The 19743-nt window shown below is 35.5% G+C and overlaps 1 protein-coding gene across 1 annotated transcript in view; it reads right to left on the minus strand.

The window, feature by feature from the left end:
- SPEF2 (sperm flagellar 2) overlaps positions 1–19743 on the minus strand; it is a 232225-nt gene that overhangs the window by 81601 nt on the left and 130881 nt on the right. Inside the window, exons 17-20 of the mRNA XM_043975070.1 lie at positions 18507–18618; positions 15271–15428; positions 14535–14690; positions 7870–7911 (exon numbers count right to left, since the gene is read on the minus strand). Of these exons, the coding sequence (XP_043831005.1) occupies positions 7870–7911; positions 14535–14690; positions 15271–15428; positions 18507–18618 (468 nt within the window). The remainder of the gene's footprint in view (positions 1–7869; positions 7912–14534; positions 14691–15270; positions 15429–18506; positions 18619–19743) is intronic.

Raw genomic sequence — 19743 nt, forward strand, 5'->3', positions numbered from 1 at the left:
AATGGCTGTCTGATAAGGATTTACAAATAGCTGAGGAAAGAAGGAAAGTGAATATTAAAGAAGAAAGATATATCCAACTGAATTCAGAATTTCAGAGAATAGCAAGTATAAATAAGGTTTTCTTACATGATCAAAGCAAATAAATAGTAGACAATGATAGAATGGGAAAGAGATCTCTTCAAGAAAATTAGAGTTATCAAGGGAATCTTTCATGTAAAAATGGGCAAGATAAAAGCCAAAATGGTAGGGATTTAATAGAAGCAGAAAATATTAAAAGAGGTAGCAAGAATATACAGAAGAACTACATAAGAAAGGTTTTAACACAGTGGTGTGGTTATTGATCTAGAACCGTACATGCAGAAGAATGAAGTCAAGTGGGCCTTAGGGAGAATTGCTAACAATAAGGCTAGTGGAGGTAATAGAATTCTAGTTGGGCTATTTAAATTCCTAAAAGATGAAATTGTTAGGGTGCTGCACAATAGCCCAGCAAATTTGGAAACTCAACATAGCTACTGGATTGGATAAAATCAGTTTATATCCCAACCCTAAAGAAGGGCAGTACCCAAAATGTTCAAATTACGAAGCAGTTGTCCTTATTTCACATGCCAGCAAGGTTATCCTTAATCATCTGCAAACTAGGATTCAGCAATATGTGAACTGAGAATTACCAGAAGTACAGGCTGGTTTTTGAAGAGGCGGAGGGACTAGAAACCAAATTGCCAACATTGGCTCGATTATGAAGAAAGCAAAGGAGTTCTGGAAAACAAACAATGTATCTACTTCTGCTTGTGTGGATCACAACAAAATTTGGCAAGTCCTCAAAGACTTCCATGGAGTACCAGATTATTTTACTTGTCTCCTGAAAAGGCTGCGTGCAAGCCAAGACACAACAGTTAGAACCAAATGTGGAACAACTGATTGGAAAAGGAATATGACAAGGCTGTATATTGTCACCTTATTTTTTTAACTTCTACTCAGAGTACTTCATGTAAAATGACAGGCTGGATGAATCAAAAGTCAGAAATAAGGTTGCTGGCAGAAATATTAGCAATCTCAGATACGCAAATAAAACTATTCTGATGGCAGAAAGGGAAGAAGGATTAAGAAGTTTCTTAATGAGAATAAAAGAGGAAAATATAAAAGATAGCTTAAAGCTTAACATTAAAAAAATTAAGATCCCAGAAACTGGTCTCATCATTTCTTGGCAAATTGGGAGAGAATAAATGGAAGCTCTAGGGCTCAAAGTTCACTGCAGATGGCAACTGTAGGCATAAAATTAAAAGGTGCTTGATCTTTGGAAGGAAAGTCATGAAAAATCTGGAGAGCATACTAAAAAGCACAGATTTCACCTTGCCAACAAAAGTCTCTATAGTCCATACTACGATTTGTCCAGTAGCAATGTACGGCTGTGAGAGTGGGATTATAAGGAAATCTGAGCAATGCAGAATTAGAGCTTTTGAACTGTGGTGCTGGAGACTTTTGAGATTCACTGTAGGAGCAAGGAGCTCAAACCAGTCAAGAAATTATTTCAGATTATTCACTGGAAGGATAAACACTGAAGCTTAACTACTTTGGCCACATAAATAGAAGACAGGATTCATTGGAAAAGACCTGATGTTGGGAAAGATTGAAGGCAAAAAGAGAAGGGGAAGGCAGAGGATGAAATGGATAAATAATGTCATGGAAGTAACAAATTTGAACAGACTTTGGGAGAGATCAGCGAATAGAAGGGTCCAACATGCTATGTATGGTCCATGGGGTTACAGTCAGACACAACAGAATGAATTAACAACAATATTTTATGGAATTGAAGGAGAAAAATCAAGTTCATTCAGATTTACTAGTGTCTGGACTTCAAAGACTTGTATGTTTTGTTGCCACTGATTCTGAGACAGGTTTGGAGAGTAATTTTCCCCAATGTGTCACTGTTTATTTGAAATTTTCCATAGATGTCATTCAAAAGCACACTTCTTTTTGAACTAGTACAAATCTAAAGGTTTTTCATTTGTCTTTCATGGTGTATTGATGAAATTTTACTATCCATATAAGATAAGGATATTATTTCAGTTTTACTATACTAAAGTCTTTAATTTAAAACTATATAACTATTGTGGAAAAAACAATGAACTTATATAAATCACAGAAAAGAAAAACAGCTATCTCTAATATGGATTTTAGAAGTCATTATTTTTTTTTAAAATCCAGAATTGTTTTTGAGCAGCCTTAACAAATTTGAATAAGAAAAAATGTCAAAAGGTGTTCTACATATGGAGGAAAACATAAGGTCAAATATGCCCACAACTTTTCAACTGGAATAACCTATTCACTTAAGTCAGTGGGTAAGTATGGTCAATCAATGGTTGATCCTAACATAAGGAAGTCAGAGGAAATGATTTCTGAATTTAGTTTACTATTCCAAGAAGTTCCAAGTGTGAGGGAGTTGGCCAGGACCCAGTCACAGAGAGTAAGAGACCTCATAAGGAAGTGTCAGACTAATTGTCAAAATGAGACTTCCCCTGATGATCACCTTATGAAATCCAGACAAATCCCATGAGTTTTCTAGTAGCTCCAAATGGTAACAAGACTGTGGAGGGACCCTTCTCCCAGGAAGACACACAGAGCTAAAGAAGGAGATGCCACACAAAGTCCCACTTCTCTTTTGGGTAGTTCTAAAATGCCTCTTATAGGCCTATTTTCCTATTCCTTCCCTTTAGACATCTCATTGGGAGCTGGGCCTTTCCTTAAGACTGCTGCCTGCAGCCCCTTATACTGATCCCCTCTGAAACTCTTCCACTGTCTTCTAATTTGAGGGTCATCTTGGATGCAGACAATTGTTTTTGGGCCAGTAATACTATTTCCTTTCTAATCCATTCAAGGCACTAGTTTGCAATTCATAAAGGAATTACACAAATGGCTACATTTTTACAGGTAGCTGAATATACCATTGTGGGATCCTTACTTTCTGCAACTAGGATCAGGACTTTCAGAGGCCTACTCTCTTACATTAGACTTTCTAGGGATTTGACATAAAAAGAGTTTTGTTTGTGTCTGTACGGTAAATAGAAAACCCTTGGGAAGAAAATGGAATACACTAGACTTTAGTGTAGTGCTGTGACTCAAAACAATATTCTGGATACAGAATCATTAGCATTAGTACTGCATATACCACTAGAAAAACAGAATTTAGAAGACTGTTCTTTCCTGTTATTCAAGTACATTCATGACCTGGAAAACAAATGAATTTTTCCTAATAGAAGCAATTGTGACTTCATGTGTAACTGTTTCCTTCCCTGACTTATATTTTATCTGTTTATTATCTATGCCTTATTTATCTGATATCACTGGAAAATAAGTATTCCATATTAGACCGTTTGATATGGGTAGGTGCTTGTTATTTTCAGTCATTTTTCTGTCATGTCTGACTCTTTGTGACTCCATTTGTTTTTGTTTTGTGTTTTAACAAAGATACTTAAAAGTGCTTTGACTTTTCCTTCTCCAGTTCATTTAACAGATGAAGAAACTAAAGCAAATAGGATTAAGTGACTTGCCTAGAGTCACGCAGCTAAGCAAATGTCTGAGGCCAGATTTGAATTCATGAAGATGTCTTCACAAGTCCAGGTCTGGTACTCTGTGCACTATGGCTCCACCTAGCTGGCCATATGGGCAGATATGACATGTTTATACCTGCCCAGTGCCCACCAAAGTTCTTATAAATTATGCCATTTTCTCTATAATCTGTGATATCACAGATGAGAAGACTGTCTCTCTCAATGTAGATTCTCACTCAGTCAGTAAGTTTTGAAATATTGCATGAGGTTCAGAGAGGTTAAGTAATTGGCCCATGGGCATACATCTAGTAAATGTCAGAGGTGGACACTGAATGCTGGTTTTTCTGACTCTCCAAACAGCACTCAGTTTAGTCTGCCATGATGCCTCTCTTTAAACATATTAGGAATCTATTTATAAGAAGTGACTGATTAATGAATGAATAAAAGTAGATTTTCAAATTTATTGAAGTCTTTAAACATCAAGAATAATTTAAAAAAACCATTTTGGTAGAAATTTGTAATATATATCACTCCCCTACCTTATTAAATATTAGACTTAACACCATCTAATATTTTTCCCCTTGACAACTAAGTTATTGTACTGATTTGTAACATATTGGAGGCATGGTAGATAGAGTCCCAGGATTCATCTTCCTGAGTTCAAATTAGGCCTCAGAGAGTAGCAATGTGACCTCAGGCAAGTCACTTAATCTTGTTTGCCTTAGTTTCCTAATTTGTAAAATGAACTAGAGAAGGAAGTGGCAAATCACTCCAGTATTTTCCCAAGAAAACCTAAAATGGGACCATGAGGAGTTAGACACGACTGAAATGACTGAACAACAACAAAACAATACATTGATACCCTTATTAAATTGTGAAATATAGCTTGCATTTTCATTATATATTCCCAAATGATTAAGCTGTTGGAATTTTTCTGCCTGGTTTTTGTAATCCCTTTTCCTCCACCCTCAATAAACTGTCACTTCTTGAAATTTTTGTTTTGCAGATTGAAGCATACTTTTTAAAACTTTATTTTTCTTCCTTTTTTTTGTTTGTGCTTTCTTTTGCAACATGGTTTATATGGAAATATGTTTTGTATGACTTTACAAGCATAATCAGTAGCAAATTGCTTGCTTTCTCAAGAATGGTAGACTGGCAAGAGGGAGGAAGACAATTTGGAATTCAATTTTTTATAAAATAAATGTTAAAAAATTTAAATGTAATTGGCAAATATTTAATGAAAGTATATTAACAACAACAAAAAAGTACCACCAAAATCCACATGGCTTCATTAGAGAATATTATCAAACATCTGAAGAACTCCTATATCAAATGAACTATTTTAAAAAACAGAAGTTGGGGCAGCTAGGTAGCGAAGGATAGAGCACAGGTCCTGGAGTTAGGAGCATCTGACTTCAAATCTGGTCTCAGACACTTGACACTTACTAGCTGTGTGACCCTGGGCAAGTCACTTAACCCCAATTGCCTCAGCAAAACAAAACAAACCAAACCAAAAAAAAACCCACCAAACCCAGAAGATGTCTAACTTTTTTCCATAAGAAATATATAATAATGGACAAAATCAGAAAAGGATAAAGATTGTTAATTTTAAAATTACAGAAAATGTGCAAATGATATAGCTATGTTCAGAAATAAATTAGAATCACATTAGACTACATACCAGAAATGGAAATGGTTCAATATTAGGACAATTTGCAAATTCTTTTTTTTCAGGCTGGGGGTAGAGGAAGAGGTTTTAGAGCTATGATTTGACTCATGAAGGTGATTAATAAGGAACACCAAGCTACTAATTTTGATTATCAACTCTTCTTCAACTGACATTCTTAGGAATTAGCCACAACACTTCTAAGTATTCAGGTTGACAGAGGCAGCTTGGCTCAGAGGTAGAGTTTGAGCTTTTGAGATCTGCTGAATTGGCATTTTACTCCCTAAGCCATGTGGTCTCTTTATACTAAATTGTAGCAATGATAAATGTAATAAGAACTAAGATAATAAGAACAATGATAAACATAATAAGAACCAAATTATGATATCAATAAATTTTATGATAAATTGCAATACCGTTTCTCGTTTAAAAATGAAGGCTTATTCTTAACATAATTAAAAGCATTTAAGAGCCAAAATGATGTTTGTTGTGATAATAGAAGAATACTTCTTACTAAGAACAGACACTTTATTCTCACTTTTATTTTTAGGGTTTGAAAAATGTTGGCTATTGCAATGAGAAAAGATAATTTAATCACAAAAATAACCAAAAAAAGCATTTGGCTCAATAAGGCAAAACAGTCTTAAAAGTGCTTTCCTAATAGACTGTTTCTTATACCAATGTTAAAGTCATATAAAGTTCCTGGATAATTGAAAATGCAGAGATAACTTGGTTCAATGGCTCTCTGATTATCAATATCAAGGGAGACCCAAAATGGTGAGATATATGCACACTAATGGTGTTCATTATAGATATATCCAGAAGTCTAAAATGAAGAGGGACTCTATGTGGTGGTAAGGAGGTTATCTGAATGTCTCTTTTTGAGTATGACACAGCTGTGAGCATCAAGACTCAAAGCACTACAGGCTTCCTCAACATGACCCAAAAGCACTCAAAGAAAATCTGTCTTGCATTCCACATAGGGGAAAAGACAACAAATCAATAAAGGAATATATGTCTATGTGTACGTACACATATTTTTTTTGTTACACATCTGTATATCTATATACAGATATATAGATATACATATGTGTATATATGTATACATACAGATATACCTTTGTTGACTTGTTTTTTGTATCCAGATCTATAGTCCTCATCTTCTTTACTTAAAAGAAGGAATTGTGCCTCATCGTCAGTTTCCCTGGGACTGAGATTGGTCATTTCAAGTAAGTACTCTTAAGGAACCTACTTTGTTTTTTCTCCTCTTTGGTACTTAAACACTTACCTTTTAATCTTGCTTTATATCATTTCCTTTCTCCAGAGACAATGCAAAAAAGGTAAACATCAGCCCAGATCCTATTTTAATTATTACAAATTTCAAATGAGGTTCCCCTATAACTGTAGAGAAATAGGGTGCATGATGTAATCTCCTGAATACATCATGCAGCTCGGTGTGGTCTCCTGTAGACTCCTGGAATTCAGAAGTCTGGGTTCATATCACAGTTGTGATGCTTACTTTGGGACTAATTGCCTTGTGGAGTTTATGGAAATCAGTCTTAGTACTTCGTAGCCACAGATCATATGTGGACTTCACTGTAAGTTATGAAGATGCACTTTTTCCATAGCTCCTTTGTAAATGGGCCCCATTCGAATATTTGATAACTCCAAGGCAACGAAACAGAAGAAAATGGAAATACTTATTCAATAATGAAGTTGGTGGCTGTGCTTGCTTCGGCAGCACATATAATAAAATTGGAACGATACAGAGAATAATGAAGTTGGCGGGAAAATTGGCTAGCAGTATGGAAAAGATAGGATTAGAACCAAAATTTCTTAACTCCCATTCTATTTAATATATATTTCATTATGATATATTTCTTGTAAAACTATATATTTTTACATGGTGATTTTATAAACATAATTATGAGAAGGGCTTTAACAGATTACAAAAACAGTCCATGATACAAAAAAAAACATTTTTGAAATCCCTGGGTTAGGTTTTATTAATAACAGTGCTATTGGGGGCAGCTAGGTGGTGCAGTGGATAGAGCACCAGCCCTGGATTCAGGAGGACCTGAGTTCAAATTCGACTTCAGACACTTGACACTTACTAACAGTGTGACCCTGGGCAAGTCACTTAACCCCAACTGCTTCACCCCCACCCCAAAAAAATAACAGTGCTATTTAGTAAAAGGGAAATTAAAGACATGAGCATTTCAGAACACAATACTAAAAAAATGGTTGGTTGTAGATATTGAACTTCAAAGTTCAATCAATTTGTTATATAACAATAGTGTCAATAAAAGCATTGTAAACATGAATCTTAAATTTTTCTTTGTAAAATAGGCCTTGTTGATGTGAGAATTTATTTCTTTTGACTTTTCATATTTGCTGGAAGCTTTTTCCCCCCCTTTTGAATGGGAGGTAAGAGGGAGAAACAAATGAATGCTTGTTAAAAAAAAAAAAAGTAATGTGCATCTTAGGGGTGGGTTGAGGAAAGGTAACACTGATGTAGACTTAAACTTTTTCTCACATCTGCCTATTATTCATAACTTCATGGGAAATATACACAATGTACACTAATACCAAAAGTCTATTTACTAACATAGTTATAAAATGCAGAACTAATTTAACTCATTTTAACTGCTGTACCTTTACCTTTGGGAGAAGTGTCACCTTTCTTTCCTTTTCCTTCTTTAGGAGGAGACTGTGTTTTACCAGCTCCTAGATGAAATTCAATACATAGATTCAATACACTGATGGGTCTTTAAAAATATCTTGTGATATTATCAAACATTTAAATGTCACTTATCATAGTGAGCCTGTTATATGGTGGTGCTGGTACAAAAACTCTTATAGATGGCAATGCAAATCAGAAGAAAAAGACTAAAATTTTATGGTGTGCTGGGTGGTAAGCCCAGATCGCTGGTAGGTGTGACTACATTAACTAAAGCAATTTGAATTCTTTCAAAGTAAGTACTAAGTTCCCTTGAATCCATTTCCTATTGAAAGACCCCAATGCTATCATAACAGCTGGACCTGTAGCATTTGTGATAAACAAGTCATCTGAGCAAATGAAACCCTTTATGTAGAAGAAAACACATAGATGTCTCATTTATCTAATGGCATCTATTTTTCAATTGTGTTTTGATTGCCCAAATAACCTTGCAATGACATCAAATGCTTGGATGTAGTTCAATATTAAAAAAACCCAACAAACAATAAGAAGAAAGAATAAATTGAAATCTGCGATCTCACGTTCTTTAGGGAGGCCTAGATACTCAGTTTCTATTTTTTTTCCAAAATCCACCATCTCCACTAATCAAGAATTTGAACAACACCTGAGTACCCCTATCATAATTTGAACCTTAATTAGTAATTGATAGAAAATAAAATAAAACAACTGATAATGAGTACTACTGTAAAAATCTTAGCAAGTAGAATGTCTAGGTGAAAAAAGTAATTATAAAAGTGATTAGGCACCAACACTAACTGAAGGATCAGATTATAAAGACACTGGGGCCACTAAATAAGGATTTAGATCAGTCTACACAAAGAATTATTGCTTATTTCTAGAAACGTTTTTTTTTTGGTTGCATGAAAATGTGCATATGCTCCTTCCCAATTTCTAAATAAATCTTTTGTGTAAGTGGCTCGAAAAATATACATGCACATACATACATATTCCTCTCTATCATCTCTATCCCTTGATATTTATAACTATACCTATGTCTATATGTCTACATGCATTTATCTGTCTGTCAGCCTCTATATCTATAACCTAAAATAATTACGTAGTCTAGACTAGGTTTTCAGTGAAATACTTTTGTAACATTCAGATTTGGGTCAATAGCTTTGAATTCCCACATAAGGCCTTTTCAGAGCTACATGAAGAACCAAACAGTGCAACAGAAGGAAAAAACACAAATACAAAAAGATATTTAGGAAATTAAGGCTAAAAGAATTGGGTAGGGAACATAAATCTGGGGATTACTTCCTTTGTGTGCTCAGCAACTGTCTTTCCTTCTCCAACAACCCCACAAAACCCTCTCCTTTGTCTCTACAATGATTATTTTTTTTATTTCAGTGACATAAAAATTTGCCTTTTCATCTCATTCATCTTTCATTCCTTTTATTTTCTTCTGCCTTAAATTGAGTCTAGATGTCAGAATGAAGTTTCGTAGCCACTGGTGGACCTTTGGTTTTAAGTTAAAGCAACTGTTTCTTTAAGAAGATTTTTCATTATTTACATGACCAGTGGGTTAACAAAGGCTAAAAGCCTCATTTCAGAAGAGCTGCCCTGAATTTATTGTTAGGACACTCTATCCAGTTGCACTGTTAAGAAAACATCTCCAATGCCAATGTATATTATTTTTCCTTTCCTCAAATGAAATACTGCCCCAAGACACAATGATGCCTTTGGAGATTAACACTTTTTACTTTTTTATTTTTTTTAAAAGGATCTGCCACTAGTTCTATCCTTAGGGAGAAAAAAAGAGACAGGTAGACTCAGTCTTTGAAGCAATAAAGGATTTATTGTACCTGCAATGTAGAGAATTCAAGAGTACATTTTTTAAAGGTTGCAAACAAACTTTTAAAGCTTTAAGACTGAATTGTGTCATAAAGAGTAAGAACTACTGATTAGTTTCTGGTTGGCTTAGACAAGTGTGTAAGTACTGTGAGCAAAGTGGTGGGGGTGGTATGGTGTCTACATCTTGAGCCCTACGTCTGAAGAAAGTAGCTTCCTGCTACTCTAAACACATTGTTTATCTCACAATTCTAGGCAGGGTTTGAAAACTTCTGATTAATCTATACCTATGCAGTTGTTTCTCAGTTCCTGCTGAGGTTGTAGGAGATGGTAGTTGGGAAAGGAGAAGATGTTGGAGGCATACCTGTGATTTCTAACATTTGTGCAATAAAAGCTAATTTTAAAGGTTTTGTCTAAATCAACTTTTTATTCCAATACAAACATCCTTACTTTACTGTGGGGAAAAATAATTATTTATCACTAATTGTTCAGTGCTTAAATCAATCAAGTGAATATGGTATTAAAAGAATATATGTGTGTATACTATATATATGTAATTATGATTCCAGGATATTTTCATAGGAATCATAGATATAATCTTGTCATGTGTTCAGGAATTTCTAAGCAGATGTATTCTATAGTACACAATCATTAATCCAATTGAAACCCCAAACTAAAGAAATATTTTGTAACACATATATAAACTCCCAAATTTCTTTAAATATCATGCATTTCAACAGTTCAGTACTTCAAAAAAAATTTACCAAGTCATTGTGCTCACCTGACATCATTTCAATGAAACTAGGTCATCATGCCTAAGATTTCAGAGGCAAATTGAGCTAAAGAATAGACTTTATATGGGTTGGAGTTAGCTTCTTGGAGGGGCTAAGTTGTCAGCATCCTATTAGGAAATTTCTTTCTTTTTTTTTTTTTTTAGTGGGGCAATGAGGGTTAAGTGACTTGCCCAGGGTCACACAGCTAGTAAGTGTTAAGTGTCTGAGGCTGGATTTGAACTCAGGTCCTCCTGAATCCAGGGTTGGTGCTTTATCCACTGCACCACCTAGCCGCCCAATTTCTTTTTTTTTTTAAGTAACTTTTTTAGTACTGAAACAATATCTGAGCTGAAAATGGCTAGATTTTATTTTATGTTTGGACTTTAATGAATGCTATGGATATTTTCCATATATATGTATATGTGTATGTGCACATGTGTGTAAATATATATGTATGTAAATATACATGCATATACAGAAATGAGTGTATACATATACACACATATACATATACATAAATATACATAAACATATGTGTGTATAATCTATACATACACATACACATTTCTTTTCTGAGTTAGTAACCTAGAAACCAAAATCTTAACATTTATCTTCTTTATTTATCTCAGTGAGGACAGGAACCATATTTTTACCTGTATTTAAATCCATAGGCAGAGCTTGCAGGCATAGTGGATAGAATTCTGAACCTAAAGTCAGGAAGGCTCATCTTCCTGAGTTCAAATCTGGCCTCAGACACTTACTAGTTGTGTGGCCCTGGGCAAGTCACTTACCCCTGTTTGCCTCAGTTTCCCCATCTATAAAATAACCTGGAAAAGGAAATGGCAAACCACTCCAGCATCTTTGCCAAGAAAACCCCAAATGGGATCGTGAAGAGTCAGACATGTCTGAAACAACTCAACAACAACAGCAACAGCAGCAATATATCCATAGTGCTTAGCATAGTGACTGCTACAAAGTAAGTGCTTATAAAGTGCTTGTTGAATGACTGACTGATCCTTGTTGTTCAATGTGTTTGAGAGAAAGCCCTTCGAGAGTGCCTACACGGGATAGGAAGAATTTTCTCCATTCCACTGTGGCATCATGCAGGCATGCAAGTACAAACTCCCTGTCCTTTTGAAAAGCCTGGCCAAAAGCTGAGAGTCTGAGGTGTTTTCCTGGTTCTCAGCCATGCAAGAACTTCCTTAGATAGCTCTGAAAAGTACTCAGCCATCTCTTAGCTAGTGGTTGTAAAGGCCAATGACTTCAGGTCAATCTTGGGCTTGCACTAAACTCCCAGGTTGGGAAGAAAATTTTGAAACAGTAAAATTGTTCAGTGTTTTAAGGGGTAGATGGAAAAACTGCTCCCAAAGAAATATAATTACTATATTTTCTGGAGATGAAAGAGAAGAATCAAGGTGGCTATGATTTACTAGTGTCTAGATTTCAAAGATGTGTATGTTTTGTTGCCACTGATTCTGAGGTAGGTTTCAGGAGTATTTTTCCCCAAAGTGTCTGTGTTTATCTGAAATTTTCCATGGACGTCATTTAAGAGCACACTTCTTTTGGACTAGTACACATCTAGGTATTTTTCATTTATCCTAGTATATTGATAAGATTTTTACTATCCAATCTAGGATAAGGATCCAATATAAGATAAGGATAGTATTTCAATTATTACTAAATTAAAGTCTTTTATTTGAAACTGCATAATTGGAAATAATTGGAAAAAACCAATGAACTTATATATAAATTACAGAAGGGAAAACCAGCTATCTCTAATATGGATCTTAGAAGTCATTATTTTTTTAAAAATCCAGAATTATCTTATAGCAGCTTTAACAAATTTGAATAAGAAAAAATGTCAAAAGATATTCTTCATATTGAGGAAAACATAAGGTCTAATATGACCACAACTTGTTAATGGGAATAACCTATTCACTTATGGCAATGGGTAAGTGCAGTTAATCAAAGGTTGATCCTAACATAAGGAAGTCAGAGAGGAAATGATTTGTCAATTTAGTTCACTATTCCAAGAAGTGCCAAGTGTGAGGCAGTTGGCTTCTGAACACCCAGGATCCAGTCACAGAGAGTAAGGGACCTCATAAGGAGGTGTTGGACTAATTGTTAAAATGAGGCTTCCCCTGGTGATCACTTTATGAAATCCAGACAAGTCCCTTAAGCGAATTAGAAAGAGAGCAAGGCCATTGGCCAAGCAACCCTTAAAAGACAGTGGAAAAGGTCCAGAGCATGTGTTTTCTAGTAGCTCCAAGCAGGAGCAAGATTGTGGAGGGACCCAGCTCCCAGGAAGACACACAGAGGTAAAGAAGGAGATGCCACACCAATTCCCACTCCTCTTCTGGGTAGTTTCAAAGTGCTTCTTGTAGGCCTATTTTTCCTATTCCATCCCTTTACACATTTCACTGGGACCTGGGCCTTTCCCTAAGACTGACTGCTGCCTGCAGCCCATTACACTGACCCCCTCTGGAACTCTTCCACTATCTTCTAATTTTAGTATCATCCTGGATGCAGACAATTGTGTTTGGTCCAATGCTTGTTTCCCTTCTAATTCACTCAAGGCACTGGTTTGCAATTAATAAAGGGATCACCAACTGGCTGCATTTTTACAGGTAGCTGAATATCCCACTGTGGGATCCTTACTTTCTGCAACTAGAATCAGGACATTCAGAGGCCAACTCTCTTACATTAGACTTTCTAGGGATTTGACACAGAAAAAGTTTTGTTTGTGTCTGTACGGTAAATAGCAAACACAAGGGAAGAAAATGGAATATGCTAGATTCTTTTGGAGTGCTGTGACTCGAAACAATATTCCTGATTCAGAATCATTAATATTAGTACTGCATATACCACTAGAACAGCATTCTGACAATTTATCTATTTATTACCTATACCTCATTTCTTTGACGTCATTGGAAAATGAGTATTCCATATAAGACTATAAATTCCATATGACATGTTATCTTTGTACCTGCACAGTGCCCACCACAGTTCTTTTAAATTATACTATTTTGTCTATAAATCTGTGATTTCACACATGTGAAGATGGTCTCCCTCAATGTAGATTCTCACTCAGTCAATAAGTCTTAAAATATTGTAGGAGTTTCAGAGAGTAAGTAACTGGGCCATGGGCTCACATCTAGTAAGTATCAGAGGTGGGAGCTGGATGCAGGTCTTTCTGACTCTGTACAGCACTCAGTTTAGTTGGTCATGCTGCCTCTCTTTAAACATATTAGGAATCTATTCATAAGAAGTGATTGGTTAATGGATGAATAAAAATGGATTTTTAAATTTACTGAAATCTTTAGGCATCAAAAATAAACAGGGGCAGCTAGGTGGCACAGTGGATAGAGCACCGGCCCTGGATTCAGGAGGACCTGAGTTCAAATCTGGCCTCAGACATTTGACACTTACTAGCTGTGTGACCCTGGGCAAGTCACTTAACCCCAATTGCCTCACCAAAAAAAGAAAAAATAATAATTAAACAGCCATTTTGGTAGAAATCTTTCAAATATACATTATCCTCTTACCTTATAAAACCTTATAACAACATCTAACTTTTTTGTTGATAACTTTAGGTCATCACTTATTGTATTGGGCTATAACACATTGATACCCTCATTGAGTTGTGAAGCACTGCTTGTCTTTTCATTAAATATCTTCAAATGATCAGGCTGTTGGAATTTTTCTGCCTACTTTTTATAATCTATGTCTCCTCCCTCTGGAAACTGTCACTTCTTGTAATGGTTGTACCTTCTGCAGTGCTGTTAGCTGCCTTATTTTTCATATAGTCCTATGTTAGCAGGGTGGTACCTCCATGCCTGTTTAACAGAATAGAGTGCCTGGGCTTTGCAACTTTGGGTTTGTAAGCTGGGTCTCAGATGGCTGAGGCTGTCGGAAGCATGGCTTTGATTAGTGGGCTATTACTGTAATTTAGATTTGATCTCCAAGCCTAATATCAGAAATGAAAAATCAGGATTATAAGTCATTTTATCAGTCACCTGAAGCTTTCCCTTTTCCACCTTTCCCTTTTGTTTCCTTTTGAGGTTGTTCCATTTCCTTCTCTGGTTCAGGTGGAGGTGGAGGTGGAGGTTCAGGAGGTGGGGCTTCTTCTTTCTTTTTCCTCTCAGCTTCCTCTTCTTCTAGTTTCTTTTTAGCTTAAAAAAAAAGGACAGGTCGAAAACATTCTTATTATGTGGTACAAGCTCACATTATTCAACCTAAACCAATTATAAACCTATATGTCAGGGTGAACTGGGGGACCCACTACTCTGCTAGACTGTGGCACTTCCATGGAGTTGGATATGCAGACTTAGGTTCTGTGGAGAGGTACATGGACTATGGATCCTCACTGAAGGACATCGGTGATAAATGGCTTCTAAGTGGATCTCTTGTGTCTTGGTGTCTGGGAACTGTGACAAAGAGGATTGGCAAACAAGCCAGGAAATGCAAGGCGCCCACTCTCTGGACTTATAAGACTCAAGGAGAAATTGATTCCACCTTTTCAAGTGGCTTTTTTGTTGGGATGAAACCAATAAATATCAGCTTTCCCTGGCACATTTGTCAAGATGGAAGTGGGTGTCAGGGCATGATATGGCAGTCAAAAAAGGCTAATGCCATCTTGGGCTACATTAAGAGACATTTAGTTTCCAGAAATAATAAGATGATAGTTTCACTATGTTTTGCCCTGGTAAGACATCTAGGATATACTGCAATGTCCTAAAATGTGATAATTACCTTTAGCTTCTTTTTTCCTCACTTCAGCAATAAAATACTCTTGTACTTTTGTGGCTAGAGCCCTTTTATCTACTTCCGCATTGACTTTGATTAGAATGTCTTGTTTTTCTGAAAACCATTTCTCCAGTTCTGGCCAGTTGTCCAAGAAACCTAAAATTCTGCAACATTAAGAGATCAGTTTTATCAATTTGTTGAGCAGTCTTCAAGTTATATTTAGCAGCTTTTTTAAAAAGGGCAAGATGAAATGAGCACTAATAAAATTATTGAACCTGAAAAATCAGCTTTAAGTCAATTATATAAAACTAAAAGAAATGCCTACATCAAAGCAATATACATATTCATATAATATCTATATCTATCTATATACATGTGACCAACACTGTTAAAATAATGCATTTAAATGATCAAGGCCAGTATTCTTCTGATATATTTCTTTTTTACACTTTTTTAAAACTTTTTTACACTTTTGAGGAATATTTACATGGAAAAGATGTGAGTCCTTTGGAATTATATTGGATCATTGTATTCATCAGAGCAGCCAAGTCTTTCACAGTTTATCATTGTTACAACATTGCTGTTAGAGCGCACAATGTTCTTCTACTTCTACCCACTTCATATAGCATCAGTTAATATAAGTCTTCCCAGGTCTTTCTAAAATCATCTTGCCCATCATTTCTTATAGCCTAATGGTATTCTATCATAATCATACACCACAACTTGTTCAACCATTCCCCAGTTGATGGCTAGCCCTCAATTTTCATTTCTTTGCCATCACAAAAAGAGCTGATATAAATGTTTCTATACCTAAAGGTCCCTCTCCTTTTTCTTTGCTCTCTTTGGGATATAGACTTAGTAGGGGTACTGCTGGATCAAAGGGTGTGCATAGTTTTATAGCACTTTGGGTATAGTTCCAAATTTTTCTCTAGAATGGTTGGAAGAGTTCACAACTCACCAGAATTTGCCATTTTCCTTTTCTGTTGTATTAGCCAATCTGATAGGTGTGAGGTGGTATCTCAGAATTGTTTTAATTTGCATTTCTCTAATTAATAGTAATTTAGAGTATTTTTTTCTAATGAGTATAGCTTTGATTTGTCTGAAAACTGCCTATTCATATCCTTTAAACTTTTTTCAATATTTATCTTTTACTTTTATACATTTGACTGAGTTCCCTATATATTTGAGAAATGATGTTTTTATCAGAGAAACTCACTGTAAATCTCCCCACACCTTTATGTGTTGTTTGTTTGTTTTTTGCTTTTCTTCTAATTTTGGCAGCATTAGTTTTGTTTGTGCAAAATCTTTTTAATTTCATGTAATCAATATTATACTAAATGTTAGAAATTTCGAAGTTTAGCCTGATGAATGTCCAATTAGTTGCTATGTAAGTTCTTACTCCTCAGTGAGGACCAAACCATGGATTGAACAAATTTAGTGTTACTTGACTTTTACTTGTTTTAAATTTAGAGACACAACCCTTATACACAAAGTTTAGTACAATGATATATCAGTTCTATATAAGAGTTACTGTTGAAAGGTTGTAGGGCAAAATACCTTTCATGCTTTGCAGGCCCTTTTCATATACAAAGAGTTCAGAAGCATGTTTAAGCTAAAACAGCAAAGGCCCCAATCCTAGTTTGTCTCTCTGACTTTCTATATACCTTATTTACATGGGAAAGATTTAGGGTTTGAAAACTGGAGAACTCCAAATTCCATTGCTATTTGGTAATTATTGGCAAGTACCAATTACCTGGGGTGCTGTCTATGCTTTCTGGATCGAAAGTTGGATAATATATAGAATATGCTTTATAATCAAGGGTAAGGTCTCTGACAGAGGCACCAAGGCTCAGGAAAAAGGAAGAGGAGTCCAAAGGAAAACGACAACAACAACAACAAAAAACTAAGTCCAAGAACATTAGCTAACTGGAAGAACCTGGGTGTTTATTCTAAAGAGTTTAGTGCCTAGGGCTGAGCATCTCTTGATAGGAGATGAATAGAACTCAGTAGCCAAGAGGCTTTTTTGAGCTTTTGGACTGGATGTCTGCCTTTGGTGGAGTAATTTAATCACTTTACTAAGAAAAGGATGGTCATTTTGATGGAGGAGGCCAGAAAGGTTAACAGAAAAACTAAAGTTTGTGTTCTTATCAACAGTAGAGTCACAGAGGGTTCAAGTCCCTATCAATCAACACTATCAACAGAATGTTACACAATAGTCAGGGATTAAGCTTTTTTTTTTTTTTTTTGGTGAGGCAATTGGGGTTAAGTGACTTGCCCAGGGTCACACAGCTAGTAAATGTTAAGTGTCTGAAGCCGGATTTGAACTCAGGTCCTTCTGAATCCAGGGCCGGTGCTTTATCCACTGCGCCATCTAGCTGCCCCTAATAGTCAGGGATTAATAATCCTGGATGACAGGAAACAGAAACTGTACCTAGAGTTGGACAAAACCTATGGTCTACCAAAGCATGACAGTGCTTGCTCTTTCCTTGAGAACGACATAGCCAAGAATTACATCTAAGCCAAAGGAGGAGCAGTATTCAATATCTATACAGTTCAGCAGTATCTAGTAAGATCTACCTGTCTTAGGAAACAGTGTCCATCTAAAGTGTATCTGGTGCACAGTCCATGTTCACCCAAGTGGTCTCCTGCAGAGACTACAAATAGCAATGGAATAGTATGATGATACTGGGAGAAGTCATCTTCTGCTGTCTTGTGAGAGGCATGAATTCTCCTTCAAGGAGTGTCATGTGTTCCCCTCAATAGCAGTGCCTTGGCCATATGTGCTCCCTTTGTGTTCCTCAAGTGTGCAGATCTACAAATACCTACACTTTTCCCCAGTAATGCTGTATATGTAGGGAGTGTATTCCCCAGGTTTAAAGGAGAAATTCTATGTTGCTACTTTTAAAAAGTAATACCATTTCATTATATTTCTTTGCCATGCCCTAATTATGTGTCTTTTGACTGATTAAATAAAAAGTAAATACATTAGTAGGGGCTCATAAGTTATGGTTTTAGGGGTTATGGGTCCAGAGAATACTATGAACCAGGAAGTCATTCCCTGGGGGAACCTGTCCTTTGAATTGGTGAGTTTCCTGAGGTAGTGCTCCATTTTTGTTTTAGCATAAAAAAAAAGCAAATGTATTTTCTCCTAAATTTTGGTAATTCCAAAGTAGCTACAATCCCATTTATCTAAGTACTAGTTCGATACTAAATAAAAGAAGGAAAATTATTGTAAAACTGACCTGTGTTGTATCTGATCCCTCAAGAGCTCAGTCTTTTCTTCATCTTCAGAAAATGATCCTCGATTTCTATCGCCTAGTTCAAAAGTTGTTTCAGCGGTGGTTTTTCCTTCTCCTGTATAAATATTGTTTTATTATAAAATGTTAAAAAGCTACAAAAGCCTAACATTTCTACTACCTGCCAAAATGAATGGCTGTCTAAAATGCTAATCAGGTATTGGACAGTCCTTGATGGAGATGGATAACATTTTTTTTTAAATAAAAAACTAAGAAGGTAGAAAAGAGCTTGTCATTTTAGTTTGCACATTGGATAAAAGAATCAGAATTGGAAATTTCCTTGGGTATAGGTGAAAACTAGTAAAAAAAATAAACAAGATTGATTCAGATTCAAATAGTGTACCACATTAAAAAGGGAAAATACTAACATTGTATCTATTCACAAAAGGAAAGGAAAGCTGAAAATAATATAGGAATTATAGTGAATAAAAAAGGCAGATTAATGATCAGAAAAAACCCAGTACTATACTTTATAGAAGAAGTGTGATAATGGGATTAAAATGGAAGTAAAAATATAGCATAAAAGGCTGAATGTAATCCTTCATTGTTCCCAGTTCTGAACTGATGAACATACCCTTCTGGATTAGGGAAAAATAGAATGAACCTAGAGTTCAGAGGAAAGACATAAAAAGTTGGAAAAACTTGAAAGGTAGTTAAAGGAATTAAAATTTTTTAGCATATTGAAGAAAAGGTTGAATGATAATAAAATAATGTTCAGGTAGATAAAGAACTGTTTTGCTGAATGAATGAATGAATGAATGAATGAATGAATAGCATTTCTTTAGTACTTCCTATGCATGAAGCCCTGGGCTAAACATTCAGACACAAAAAGTAAGTAAAACAATCCTTCCTCTCAAGGAGCTTACATTCTTATGAGGGAAACACCCCATTTAGATATTTAGATAGTTTCAGCTGAGTGATAGATGCAAATGTACTGTAGTCCATAGCAGACCACAGCAGTCAGCTACATATATATATATATATATATATATATATATATATATATATATATATATATATATATATATATATATATATATATATATATATATATATATATATATATATATATATAGGGGTTAAGTGACTTGCCAAGGGTCACACAGCTAAATAAGTGTTTGAGGTCAAATTTGAATTCAGGTCATTCTGACTCCAGGGCTGGTGCTTTATCCACGGTTCCACC

The sequence above is a fragment of the Dromiciops gliroides genome, chromosome 1, assembly GCF_019393635.1.
Source record: "Dromiciops gliroides isolate mDroGli1 chromosome 1, mDroGli1.pri, whole genome shotgun sequence".
Taxonomy (NCBI): Eukaryota; Metazoa; Chordata; class Mammalia; order Microbiotheria; family Microbiotheriidae; genus Dromiciops; species Dromiciops gliroides.